Genomic DNA, 14,161 nt, shown 5'->3' on the forward strand with positions numbered 1-14,161 from the left:
GGAATGATATTTTAAGTTTGATCCTTGTAGCTATTCTTTTTTGGTCTTCTACTAGAATCCAAACCTGCTTAGCTCCCTGGTGAAACTGGGCATGTCCAGGTAGAGTGGTAGCCAGTGACCAAAAGTTCTCTTAAACCCATCTTAAGACTTTGATAGAATCATGGCCATTCATTATCACCGACCCGCACCCCACCCCGGTTCCTTAACTCCTGTGCACTCCGAGTCTGAAAAGCCCAAAACAAGGTAGGTTGTGCACAGTGAAGAGCCTGTGTGGCCACAGCCCAGCCCATGAGCAAATATTCATCAGCCTCATATCCGGAGACTGTTTCTTCAGTCAGAGAGTTTATCACTGATTGCTGACTCTCCATTGGTCTTTTCCAAAATCCTTGCTCTGTTCCCTCTGAGCTGGGAGACAAGATATAAAATGTCAGAAGTGGGGGGCTTTTGCTCCCACTCTTCGGTTCTGCCATTCTCTAGGTCACATTTAACAGATAACGCTATGCCTCCTTCCGTGGGGATGAGTCGGTTGAAGCTGTCCTGCGTATCTGGTAGACCCGAGGGCAGCCTGACTTCAGATCCCAGGCATTCCTTGTTCTCTTGATTGTTGTCTGTGCCCTGCGTGTGACTACATGAGGGCGCAAAGTAGCCAGGTGTAAGTTTTTAAATGTACATGATATCTAGTTGCATTTCAGATAAAAACTTTAGGCTTTTAGTATAATAGCTTTAATATAATGAAATACATTTTAGTGATAATGTACAAAAATATAGATGAGACCTACTAATAATGAAATGCACATATATATAAATATAACATAAAATGTTAAAAATACATAATACTTTCATTTTATAATGTATATGAATATTCAATGTAATCAACAGTTTAATAATAAATACTCCTTTCAAATATTTGGTGTTTCTCTGAAATTCTTATTTGACTTCATGTTTCATTTTTTACTGGCAACGCTATCTCATTGGTATGATACATGCCTCTTGGAGTTAGGGGGCATCTAAGGACAACTGTAGCCAAAAGTTTTAGCCTTTAAGGCTCTCTTGAGCCTAAAGTCTCCTTTGGTGAATTACTGAACCTTGGGGAAGAGGTGTATGTGTGTGTGTGTGTGTGTGTGTGTGTGTGTGTGTGTGTGTAAACCCTCTGACTTTGTTCTCAAGTTATTCCGTGTTGTTGACCTGGGACCACATGCTTGAAACTGATAAGGAGGTGTGGAGATCTGTGCAGACTGATGCTGACTCAAGGCAGTTAGTATTGGAAGTGTATAGACCTGTAGGACACCCAGTTGGTGATGGGTTATCAGTTTGTATGGGGGAAAAAATACATATTTTATGTCAGAAGTATGGAAACTAAAAACAACTTGTTTGACCATGATTAATATACGAACAGAAATGGGTTTTAATCAATAACCATTATTAACTAACTCAAATTAAAGCTAGATAGATGGTTCAGTGGTTAAGAGAACTTACCATTCTTGCAGAGGACTGAGATTCAGACCCCAGCACCTAACGGCTCACAGCTGTTTGTAACTCCAGTTCCTAGAGATCCAGTGCCCTCTTTTGGCTGCTTGGGGCTTCTGCACATACTGGGTGCAATACACTTGGGCACAAACACATGCACATAAAATAAGTAAGTGTTTTTGAAAGATTGAAGTAACCCTAGGTCATCTAAATATTAGAATGCAGATGAGAGATGGAAATACATTCTGCCTGCGACCGTCATCATTGTCCAGCTCAGTTAGTATCACAGAGCAATTTCTTTCTACGGCTTTTCTGCAGTACTTAATTCTGTCTAAGGAACTCTTGGTTCTCAGGTGGCCTCAAATAATACCACATTTGACTTCTGCCTTAAAAGATAAACTTTAATACCCACAAAGTGTTTCATAAACTCTTATAAAATATGTTTAGAGAAATGACTCAGCAATTAACAGTGCTTGCCACAACCACCTGTACTTCCAATTCTAAAGGGGTCTTATTCCCTCTTCTGGCCTCTACAGGCACCCATACACATGGGATACACACATATACATGCACATATCCACATAAATCAAAATACAAATGAATCTTTATACATATAAGTATATATGTGTATATATATCTTATATTATTTATTTTAAAAAAAAGAAAAAAAAGAAAAAAAAGAAAAAAGCCATCTCATTTTTCCTATATCTTAAAATTGAGATGACAGGGTTGGAGAGATGACTCAATGGTTAAGAGCGCTGTTTGCTCTTCCAGAGGTCCTGAGTTCAATTCACAGCATCCCCATGGTGGCTCACAACCATCTATGATGGGATCCGATGCCTTTTTTGGGTGTGCAGATGTACATGAACACAGAGCACTCAAATACAGAAATAAATAAAATTGAGAGGACATACTTTGCTCTGAAAGGGAAAGACTTGGGAGTGATTGCCCTAAAACTGACAAAGCCATGAGTTTTCAGAAACCGTCAACAGCTTCTATCAGCGCCTAATCAGCACACGTAATGTTCTACCAAATGTATGGCGTGATTTTTTTTTTTTACCATACTTCTAGAGTTTCGGAAAAAACAATGTGATAAACATGAGCACAAACTGCTTTTATTCTCCAAGCCCCCAGAAAGCATTTCTAATACGGAGTTGGCATGACCACCAACATTTCTAACCTTCTAGCAAAATGGGCTGTCTAGAAGGAACATCAAAAGCCTGTGTCTAAACAGTCAATAAAGGTTTGCTACACAGCTAGCCAGAAAATTATCCTGCAGAGTTTTCATTTCCAGATAAAGGTGGTGGAATAAAGTCTTTCTGTTTCCAAGGGTATGGATGACGAGCAGCTCATGGTCTCTGTTCTTTCAGCAGAAAAACCGATGCTGAAGTTGGCTTTCCTGAGAAAGTGGGAGAAGCCAAGACCACGGAGCCTGCAGTGGGAAACCATGAAAGACTCCAAGTTAAAATCCAAGCTTTTGAAGACAAAATAAATGTGGAGAGCAATACTCCTGGTTCAGTCCGGAGATACAGTTTAGGCCACGTCTCTAAGGAAGAACAAAGACACATTAGATTTGGCAGGTATAACTTTTGTTCAGTCATCATTTTGAAGTATGAACTCACATTAGATATTGCTTCTTTGCTTGTGGTGTTTGGGGGTATTTTATGTTTTGTTTGGCTTTGTTGTTTAACCTATATTCCCAAAGTTATCCTTTAATGAATTAAATATTACCCATAGTGCTCTCATTATTCAAGTAACCTTACTACTTACTTAGCGCAGTGTTTCTCAACCTTCTTAATGCTATGACCCTTAAATACAGTTCCTCATGTTGTGGTGACCCCACCACCATAAATTATTTTCATTGCTACTTCATAACTGTAATTTTGCTGCTATTATGAGTCATAATGTAAATATCTGCTGTGTGACCCCAAAGGGGCCAGGACCCACAGGCTGAGAACCACTGACTTAGAAACTATAAATAGAAGAAGGTAAATATGATCTTCTTTGTCAACACTTTTTGAAATTAAGCATGTTAATCTTGAGACTGACTGCCAGATGCACCTCTTACCCTAGTGATTAACCAGAGGCAAAAGCAAGAAAGATTAAAAACTTCTAGTCTACCATTTTGCAGCCAACTTTGCTATGAAATTGATTTATATCTTCTTTTGGAGGAATCTAGACATTCGCTTCTTTCTTCACTGTGGGGTTGATGATAAAACCCAGGGTCTTATTCACAGCACGCATGTGCTATGAACTGAGCTACAGCCCTGGCCCTGTGTTTTCAGAACGTTATTTGTCACACGGTTTGGTGGCCCTTGAGTTATCTGGTCTATTAAGAGGGCTCACTCTGGAGGAGGTAAAGTTTTGTTCTAGCATGTCTGTTTCTCCTCGCCAGGGAATGAGAGCTCCCTTAACTCTTCTTCCCTTTCATTATAGGTCCAGGAGTTTGGCTTTGAATACCATGCTCACAAACAGCGTGAGAGCTGAAGATGGGGAAGCCGGAGAAAGGGCAGGAATACAAGCCAGCATCTCTCTTTCAGAGATAGACCCACTTAGCCTCGGAACGATCAAGTTGCCCCTTAAGATAGACACCCACGGATCACAGCTGAAAAATTCCTCTGCTTCACGCCCAAGTATTGTGTATATAGAACCAGAGAATATGTCTGAAACTGTTAGAAGAAACATCCAGAAAGACATTCCAGAGACCACCTCAAGTCCTGTGGAATACCAAGATAAGCTCTACTTGCATTTAAAGGAAAACCTCGGTAAAGTGAAGGCTTACGCCGTGGAAATTGCAAGGAAGGTCCCAGTCCCAGACCAGTGCGACATTGAAGGTAAGTGCTTCGAAGTTCCCACACTCCTGAAATTTCAGATGTCAGAGACAAAATTCTCAAGGCACCTAAATATTCACACTCTTTTATGGACTTTTTCAAAATAGATCATTTGAAAATATCTTCTAGTGTCTTCTTTTTACTTCCCTTTGAGGAAAGTTGACCCATCTGTTGACTTTCATCGTCTTGATCGTACTTAGATGCTTCTATGTCTCCTGAGTTTTGCAAACTATTGTGTTGCTTGATTTCTCATTCCCAATTTATAAAAAGATAAATGCAGTGACCCTGAAGCAGGCTCCAGGGTCAGGGCATCCAGAGAATGCTTCCAACAATTTAATCAAGCAGTGAAGCCATGCATCTCACTGACCGTAGGAGATTGTCCTCTTTCTTATTCCACTGCTCTGTGTCCTGCTCTGGCACAAGATCTGAGGAACAAACACAGTCCCTGATTTCCTAGAGAGCAGAGTATGGGAGGAACACAGCGAAGCCATGCCAGGAGGCGGTACAGATGACAAGCCAGCGACAGTGGGGGACACTGGGACAGCAAAGGACAAAGTAAAGACAGATTATCAGAGGCTGGCTAGGTCTACCACAGGAACACGGTTCCTACGACCAGAGTCACCAGACACAGTCAAAGTCATGGCGGAACCAGTCACAATGTGTAGGATCACACTGTGTAGGATCCTTGGTCCAAAGAAATAATCACCGCATAGTGAAGCTTTTTCTAATTATAATTTAGACATTGGGTCATCACAGATTTTTGCATTATTTTAATCTCTTAAATGTAACTTACACCAGTCAACAAATCTCCTGACACTCTTTACATTTTACGTCTTTACTCTGTCTCTGAGAAAAGACCCAACGTTTGAGACATGAGTATAGCAGTATCAGAGCTCCGGGGCGGATCACAGACTGAGCTGGCCTGGATGCCACTGTGGGACTAGAGCTTTTGTTTTTCTCCAGCAGTCCTCAGACGGCAGACACCTTCTCCTGGGAGCTAAAGTGAGGTGTCAACATGTCATCTTTCCACAGGAAACAAGCCAGACAGTCCAGCCCCCTAACCATACAGCAGAAAGGTGGGGATCCTTCAAGGGTCCACTTCCCCATACTCTACTTTCTTCGCTGTTTCCCATCTCCAATCAGAGGAAAGATTGTGTTCTGCTAAGTGAATTGAATTGCTGTTCAAATGTAACAAGGAGAACTAGTTGCTCTGTCTATACAGAGGCTGACACTTTCCAATGTCTGTAGGGATCTGAGCAGCCTTCCTAAATTAATTCTCTAGGGGCAAAAATAAAAATGGTGTTGCTTACATTAAAATATAGTCTATATGGTGACATACAGCAGGGTGTGGGGATGCCTAAGATTGGTGACGAGCAATCTGAGTGACCTCTTCATCATTGCTGTTTTGCTGAGAATCTGTGAACACAGGTGACCAAGGTCAACAAAGGGAGGAAGCGTGAAGTTCAAGGTACCACAAAGGGCATCCGTGTCAAAGAGAGAGTTTAAACACATTTCACTTTATAGAATAATCAGTACGTGTGCATGTATTTCAAACTCGGCATAATATGAAGAGTTTACTATGTAATGAGCTCCAATGGTGTTGCAATGTGGAAGAAAACCTACAGAACTACTTCAAACATCCAGTTACAAAGAATTATCGCGGGAGTTAAAATTAGCTTTAGACTCAACTAAGTGATCTGGCCTTACTTGTTTTCCAAATGTTGAATGAATCCATTATCAAAAAAAAAAAAAAGAAGGAAAGAAAGAAAGAAAGAAAGAAAGAAAGAAAGAAAGAAAGAAAGGAGGGAGGGAGGGAGGGAGGGAGGGAGGGAGGGAGGGAGGGAGGAAGGAAGGAAGGAAGGAAGGAAGGAAGGAAGGAAGGAAGGAAGGAAGGAAGGAAGAAAGGAAGGAAGGAAGGAAAGAAAAAAAACATAGTAATTTTTGATGGTAAAATTTCCAACCAGGGATAACCTAGAACTGAGTGCATATTTTTTTAAGTTGACATTTTGGAATGCATTCACATTTTAGCAATATCCTGGGGAATTCCTGTACAGGGACATGTGTAAGGGATAGAATATTTATATGACTCCCTGGTAATACATCCACAAATGAAGTGCTTGATGAAGTACTTGGCCTGATTGCAGGAGACACAGTTTGTATCCCAAAGACCGTGAGCTAGCTAGCCAGTCAGTAGACAGCAGCCGCCCTCTGGCTGACTCGATTTCCCTTGCTTCATAAACCCGCCCAGCAAGGCAGTATCCCATTTCTTTCCTTAAGAACTTAGCGACGATTCAGGCTGAGAAATCACGTTATTGTCAAGTGTGTAGTTGGCCTAAAAGAAACATTTGGCATTCCTGAATAAATTATACAAAATAATCAAGAGACAAAGAATAAAAGAAGCCAAAACAAGCAAGAACTTTCTGCAGCGCTTAACTGAAGAGACAAACAGTGGGTAACAAGAACAGTTAACATTCTGGTATGCTACACAAAGCCCACGTTCAAATGAGGCGAAACAGCTCCTTCGGGAAATTCTGGACATTAGGTTGGTTCATGGGGGGGGGGGGGGTAAGTTCGGCGGTTTTGATCTACAAAAACATCAGTTTCGGGAGTTTTAACCTGATACTTCAATAATAGTGGTAAAAGCATCACGAAACTGCTGATGTCAGTATGAGTTGACTCAGGAACACAAATAGTGTTTTCAACCCTGACCTTGGTCACACTGAGAACCAACAGTAATGGGAAAGTGGCTCTGTATAAATCTATCATCATCTCCAAGAGAAAAAAGATATGTGTCAAACCCCAGGTCCTACTGAGGTTGGATCATTCTTGATATTGGGTGAGCCAGTTCTCTGATGAGCCTGGATGGCCTTGTTTCTGCTTACCAGCCACTGAAAGTTGTGGATGTGTAAACAAATGTGGCCTAATGTCAGTCCTGGATTATATTTGCGTACAAGACCAGAAAAACAGGGTTCATCTGGCAAAGGATGTTTTAAAAGTTTAAATCATTCGTACTCATTAATGTGGGAAAAATAGTCAGAGACCAAAAGCATATACACAAATAATACTTAATAAATCTTTGAAAATCTGGTCCATCTCTGCAAAGAATGTGTGAGCTTGTAAGAACCCATCAGTGTTACTTTGGCTTACTTTGAAGTGTTTCTTAATGGGATTAAAAATAAGCCTGACTTGCAGAAAGCTTGTTTTTAATCTTTGAGACGGTCCTTCCTCCAATCCATCCACATTAGCAGATTTTTCCTTCGCAGTTAAAAAAAAAAAAAGAAAAAAATCAAGAAATAGCTGGGCGTTGGTGGTGCATGCCTTTAATCCCAGCACTCAGGAGGTAGAGGCAGGTGGATCTATGTGAGTTCAAGGTTAGCCTGGTGTACAGAATGAGTTCCAGGACAGCCAGGACCATTACACAGAGAAACCCTGTCTTGAAAAATTAAAAAAAAAAAAATCGAGAAACATTTGTGTGCTTGATCACAAATAAAGCCTCCTAACTTAACACTGGCAGGTAGCTCAGTTCACACTCAGTATGATGGTCACAGAGAGGGATCTGTCAACACTGGTCCCTACACCCTTCTAGTGCAATTGTTCAATGGTTTACATCTCGGTGAATGCAAAGCCAAAGCTAGAATCCCTGAGACAGAAAAGAGCAGAGAAAGATGTATTAACTAAAGCAGAAAAGGGGATCATGGGAGAAAGTTTTTATTAGGGACTGGGTGCTTGCTGTCTCTATTGTTTAGGTTTGGGCACATTCCTGACACACTCCATTTCAGGTCATTGTTAAAGGACAGATGACAGGCACATTTTTTGAACATACTAAGCTCAAGGTCATTTAGTTTAAGGGGTTCATATTCTGGTCAAGAGCACTTTGGGCATGCTCAGCTTACACCATAAAGATGGTGGACAGCGAATACTTCTAGGTGTGCTGGCCTTTGATCGTATCTACACTTATCATGACCCTAAATCCAGGAGAGGAGATTAAGTACCCCCGTTGCCTATTAGCTATGTTTTCAAAAGCTTCCACCTGAAAAGAAAACTGGGTTTTAAGTAATTGGTAGTAAGCCATTTTATACTCTTCCTAGCAAAGCATGTCTCACACTGGGACATGAAGTTAATCTACAGTGGGATGAGCATTTGCTCAGCTAGGAGATAACATGATATCAACCTGGGAGCAGTAGTACCCAATAGGCCACTTGTGTGGAGATCCAGAAAGGTTTATCTGCCTGTTGATGACACCAGACACCCAGAACCTGGAAACAAGCAGTCCTTTTGGTAGCATTCACCTTGGGCATGCCTCTGATAGGTTTGGAGGGACCTTGCTAAGGAATAATTAGAGGCACAAGGATGCTTTTAAAGGAGACAAAAATGTACAGAAATGTACTTCCCACAACTTACCCTGGAGATCACCCATATTAAAAGGGAAGGTGAGCAGGAATGGTTCGCTACAGTGTGTCTCTGTGTCTTAGCTATAGTCTTCTAGAGGCAGCATCTTTAAGCTAAGTGGTTACGTGGTAGTGTCCTTACTCATTGGCTGTCAGTCTTTGTATCCTTTGTGCAGAGGAGCTTACACACAGATTTTTATTGGTCATCCACTGTCATTATTTTGGGACTGCTTGCTCTAAAAGATTAAAAAGTGATGCTGAGATCCTGAGAGTCCCCTGCAGAGGGGCAGGCCAGTCCTATGCCACAGGTTAAATCCCAGTAGAGTGTATTTTGCTTTCCACTAACTTCCATGGGGAAACAGATGACTTCTGGTTGCCATCAAATTTTATTTCAAAAGAGAACTGTATCTTGATCTCGGTTGCAGTTAAAGCACTGGTACCCAGGAAACTCAAGAAGATGATAAGGCTGGGTGAGGTGATGGGACGGAGGAAAAGGGCAGAGGAACATGGGTAATTTACTTCCATCGGTATCAAATTTCAGAGGATGGAAATTCTTTAAGTGTTTCCCCAAAATGTAGGCAGCCAGGAGTCCAGGTTTTTGATAACGTGTGTTCTGGTTCACTTTTGGAAAGTTGCGTGTTCCCAGAAGTAAGTGAGTGGGCCTGAGCACCTGTGGGCAGACCTACATGAAATTAGCATGCAGACACTTAACAAATTCCTGGGTTACTCTTTTGTACTTTAGGAATGGGGAAGAAGAAAAAATATCCAACTTTTTTTTCTTTGCTTATACAAGGATTCAACAAACTTTTAAAAACTATTTTGTGGAAATAATCATATTTTTCGGATGAATATTTTACACAAAGCTTTTTACAGGCACTAGCATTTCATGTCAACATTAAAATTAAAAACATGAGTTCTCAGGAACTCAGGGAGAATAGATGTTCCTCTTAGACAAACCCTCTAAGGATGTCTCTCCACATGGCAAGCCTGGGGTGTTTTCTCATCTGACTTTATAACAGGAGGAATTCCGTTTTAGACATTGTCTTAATTAGGGTTTCTATCAGTGTGATAAACACCACGACCAAGCGCCATTTGGGGAAGGAAGAGTTTGTTTCAGCTTTCACTCTTGGGTCATGTTTTATTACTGAGGGACTCCAGGACAGGAGCTCACGGCAGGAAACTGGAGGCAGGAGCTGAAGCATAAACTGCAAACTGCGGAGGGGTGCTGCTTGCTGGTGTCCTCCCTGCGGCTTGCTCAGCCTGCTTTCGTATACACCCAGGACCAACAGCCCAGGGGTGGCACTTTCCACAGCGAGCTGGGCCCTCCCACATTAATCATCAATCAAGACAATACCCACACAGACGTGCCTACCGGTTAATCTTACAGAGGCATTTTCTCAATTAAGATATGTCTTAATTGAGACATATTTTTGTGTCAGGTAAATAAAAATCAACCAGCACGGATGTCATGGGTTTCTCATCTGCAAAATTTAAGTTGAAACTATGTTTCACATATGATCACATAATTTAGATACTTAAAGAAATATTCACCTGGGAACAACATCTTACCCGCATGACTAAAAACGAAAGCAGGTGACTATGTCCCACAACACAAAGTTCAAGGCCCCAAGGCCAAAAAACTTTGGCATCTATCTCTTTAGTATGGTGGGTGCTATAAATCAGAACACGGAGGGAATAGAGATGGTATGGGACCATGGCTAGACCCAGTGGTTGAGGAAGTCTCTCCACCCGTGTGACCTGCAGTGCTGTGGTCTAAAGAGATGAGCCAGCCAGCTCTTACATGTTTTTCTACTCCCTCTTCCACAATGTCCCCTGAGCCCGGGACTGGGGAGAGATGGGGTTAACATGGAGGTCCCATCCATAGCTGGAAACTCACTGAACACTCACTCACAGTCGCTTCTTTTCAGAACTTTGCAAAGTTATGAATCCTTGTATTAACCACTACCTCTGCAATAAGAATCTTCTCCAACCAAGGTTGGGAGCAGCACAAATCTATTGCTACAAAAAATAAATATTTAAAAGGTAGTTTGGCATCATGACCAATTAGCAAAGCGGCATCAGAGGGTTTTCTTCTAGAGCCTATGACTTCCCTAGCCAAAAGTTTTGCGCCAGGTATTAATTCCTTCCGGTGGAGCAGGCCTCAAAGAGAGTCATTGGTTACCCTCGTAACAGTCTTGACACTAATACACCAATGGGCACATCTTGTATGGCAGATCACTATTGTAGCATGCGTGATTCAGTGCTAGGTAAGACCATGGGTGTCTTCTCTCCCCAAGCATCTTACATAGAACCTTCTGGAGCTATGACAGCTAGCCATCAGAGAGAGTTTCCTGGTCAGTTCAGTCCTGCGACTGAAGTATGTGCTATCTTCTGTAACAGTGTCTAACAATCTACTTATGGCGAACCGCCACGAACAATAGCAATAGTGGGCATTGTTTCAGTGCCTCTGGGGCTGTTTGACCAGTAGTAATTCATAGGAAAGCAGCCTGTTCCTTGCCCTGAGATTTTCATTTAATAATCAATGTCTCCTAAGAGCAGCGTTGTTTACCAATGATAGATGCCTCTGTTCAAACGCCTTTTTATTTTTAAATATGCTTTGGTTAGTTTACAAGCTAATGGAATTCCATAAGGCTTCTTCATTTCTAGTTAGGATTAAGCAGCCCCTCTAATCCCTTATTCGCCATCCCCACTTAACCTTCAGGTTTCAGTCATATTGCATGTAATCTACTAATCCTTTTAAAATTATATTTTATACTTGGGTTACAGAGTGGTAGTTTCTATGTGGCTTCTTCATGCACGCTTCGTTTGGTTAACTGTTCCCCTGACCCCTTTGCCCGTATCCCTGTGACTCCACTGCTGCCTTAGTTTCTTCCCCAGTCTTCCCCTTTCTACAGAATTAATCTTAATGTGCTGAAAGTTCCATGATCTACTTCTTTCTCCCACTTGTTCCTCGGTTATGTATTCATTCATCAATATTCTGAGTGCCTACTACATGACAGCACCATTCTAAGGACCTGAAAAGCTTCAGCGCAATAATCTTGACTTCATTAAGACTTGGAAAAGACATGAAATAAACAATAAAAATGAGAAATAAGTTGTCCTGGCTGGTTTGTGTCAACTTGTCAGGAACTAGAGTTACTGAAAGAAGGGAACCTCAGTGGAGAAAATGCCTCCATGAGATCCAGCTGTAAAGCATTTTCTTAATTAGTGATTGATGGGGATACAGCCCATTGTGATTGGTGCCCCTGGGCTGGTTCTGGGTTCTATAAGGAAGCAAGCTGAGCAAGCCAGAGGGAGCAAACCAGTAAGCAACTCTTCTCCGTGGTGTTTGCGTCAGCTCCTGTCTCCAGATTCCTGGCCCAGTTTGAGCTCTTACACTGACTTACTTCAGTGAGGAACAGCAATACAGAAATGTAAGCCAAATAAACTCTTTCTTCCCCAAGTTGCTTTGGGTCATGGTGTTTCGGCACAGCAATAGAAACCTTGGCTATGACATAAGCGCAGTAGGGAAGATGTTAGGACGTAGCAAGTGCTCTGATGAAAGAAGAGAAGAAGAACCAAAGCAAAGGAACGGAAGGGGGTCCTTGTATGTCTAGAGTTGCACGAAGAAATGGCAAGGTTGCAGGGAGAGATGGGAGAGCTGCATGCAGCTCTAAAAAGGACACATCAAAATGCGGCCATCATTTTTTTTCTGTGAAGAATCAGGTTTCAGTGCCAGTTGAAGAGCAAAGGAGAGGGACAGAAACTTGAACACTATACCTTTCTTCAAGGTTTGGATTCTTTGGGAACTTGTTATGTAGACCAGGCAGATCTCCAACTCACAGTGATACACTCTGCCTCCTGAGTTCTGGGGTTAATGGTGTGTGACACCATGCCTCGCCCAAGGTACGGAATATTTATTTATTTATTTGTCAGTCTGTTTGTTTGTTTTAATCCTCAAAGCAGTTATCCCTCCCTCCCTTACTCCCATTCCCTCCCCCACATTTCCTCTGCTTGCCCCCAATCCAGTCCTTATCTGCCTCTGTTCAGAAAAAGGCAGGCTTTCCATGGTTGTCAACAAACCATGGCATATCAAGTTGCAGTAAGACTAAGCACCTCCCCTTAAAGCAGTAATACTTGTTTTCTCCATCTATGGTGGTTGACAGTTTAGTTGGGTATAGTAGTCTGGGCTGGTATCCATGGTCTCTTAGAGTGTACAGCCCTTCTGGCTTTTAGAATTCAGGTCTTACTCTACCAGGTCTGCTTTTATATGTTACTTGACCTTTTTCCCTTGCAGCTTTTAATATTCTTTTTGGCGCTGTTGTTGTTCTGCATGTTTAATGTTTTGGTTATCATGTGGCAGAAGGACTTTCTTTTTTATCCAATCTATTTGATGTTCTGTAAGCTTCTTGTACCTTTATAAGTATGTCCTTCTTCAAGTTAGGAAAATTTTCTTATTTGATTTTGTTGAATATATTTCTGGGCCTTTGAGCTGAGATTCTTCTCCTTCTTTTATTCCCACTGTTCTTGTATTTGGTCTTTTCATAGTGTTTCAGGAATTTCTTAGATTTAACATTTTCATTGACCAATGAATCTATTTCTTCTATTGTATTTTCAACTCCTGAGATTCACTCTTTCATCTCTTGTAGTCAATTGATGATGCTTGTATCTGTAGTTTCTGTTTGCTTACCCAGATTTTTCATTTCCAGAATTTCCTGTTTGTATTTTCTATATTTCTTCTATTTTCATTTTCAGATCTTGAACCATTTCATTCACTTGTATTTTTGTTCTTTCTTGACTTTCTTGGCATTCTTTAAGGGATTTATTGATTTCCTCCTATTTTTTGTTTGTATTTTCTCAATTTTGTTTAGAGTTTTTTTTTTCTTCCTCTTTAAGGACCTCTATCATCTTCATAAAGTTATAGTTAAAGTCATTTTCTTGTGCTTCAGCTGTGTTGAAATGTTCAGGTCTTGGTGTCATATGATAGCTGGGTTCTGGTGATGCCATATTGCCCTTTTGGTTATTGATTGTCTTCTTACACTGGTGTGTAAACAAGCATCTGATCTGAGGATGATTATAGGTCTAGGTATTGATTCCTGTGTTCATCCTTTTGGGGTTGGTATTTTGTTCCTTGGTTTCTATTTCCTCTCTGGTCTTCTGGCCTAAATGACCAAGGATTCTGGTGACTAGCAAGTCTTCAGGTTTAGTAGGGTGTCTCCTGCTGTGATTTGGGGGCCTTGTGTCCCTAGATCCAGCCTGGCCTCTGGTAAAACAGAGGTCTCCTTCCTAAATTGTAGGCTGAAATATGGAGTCAGGGAGGGAAAGGGGTGCAGTCGGGGATTTGGGAACAGATTTTAAGGAGTGCTAGCAGGCAGTGGGCAGTACCTTACTACTTGGGGTCCCTAGAACCAACTTGGTCTCTGGTAAAACTGTCAGGTCTATGGGCTGGAGAATGGAGCCCAAGGGAGGGTGTGC

The 14,161-nt window shown here is 41.5% G+C and overlaps 1 protein-coding gene across 4 annotated transcripts in view; it reads left to right on the forward strand.

The window, feature by feature from the left end:
- Positions 1–14,161, forward strand: part of Veph1 (ventricular zone expressed PH domain containing 1) — a 186,065-nt gene that overhangs the window by 105,627 nt on the left and 66,277 nt on the right. For 3 of the 4 annotated variants that reach the window (XM_057757263.1, XM_057757261.1, XM_057757262.1), the window contains exons 8-9: positions 2,838–3,047; positions 3,904–4,301. In XM_057757263.1, coding sequence (XP_057613246.1) covers positions 2,838–3,047; positions 3,904–4,301 — 608 coding nt within the window. The remainder of the gene's footprint in view (positions 1–2,837; positions 3,048–3,903; positions 4,302–14,161) is intronic. The other variant, XM_057757264.1, reaches the window with a different exon arrangement.

The sequence above is a fragment of the Chionomys nivalis genome, chromosome 24 (genome assembly GCF_950005125.1).
Source record: "Chionomys nivalis chromosome 24, mChiNiv1.1, whole genome shotgun sequence".
NCBI lineage: Eukaryota > Metazoa > Chordata > Mammalia > Rodentia > Cricetidae > Chionomys > Chionomys nivalis.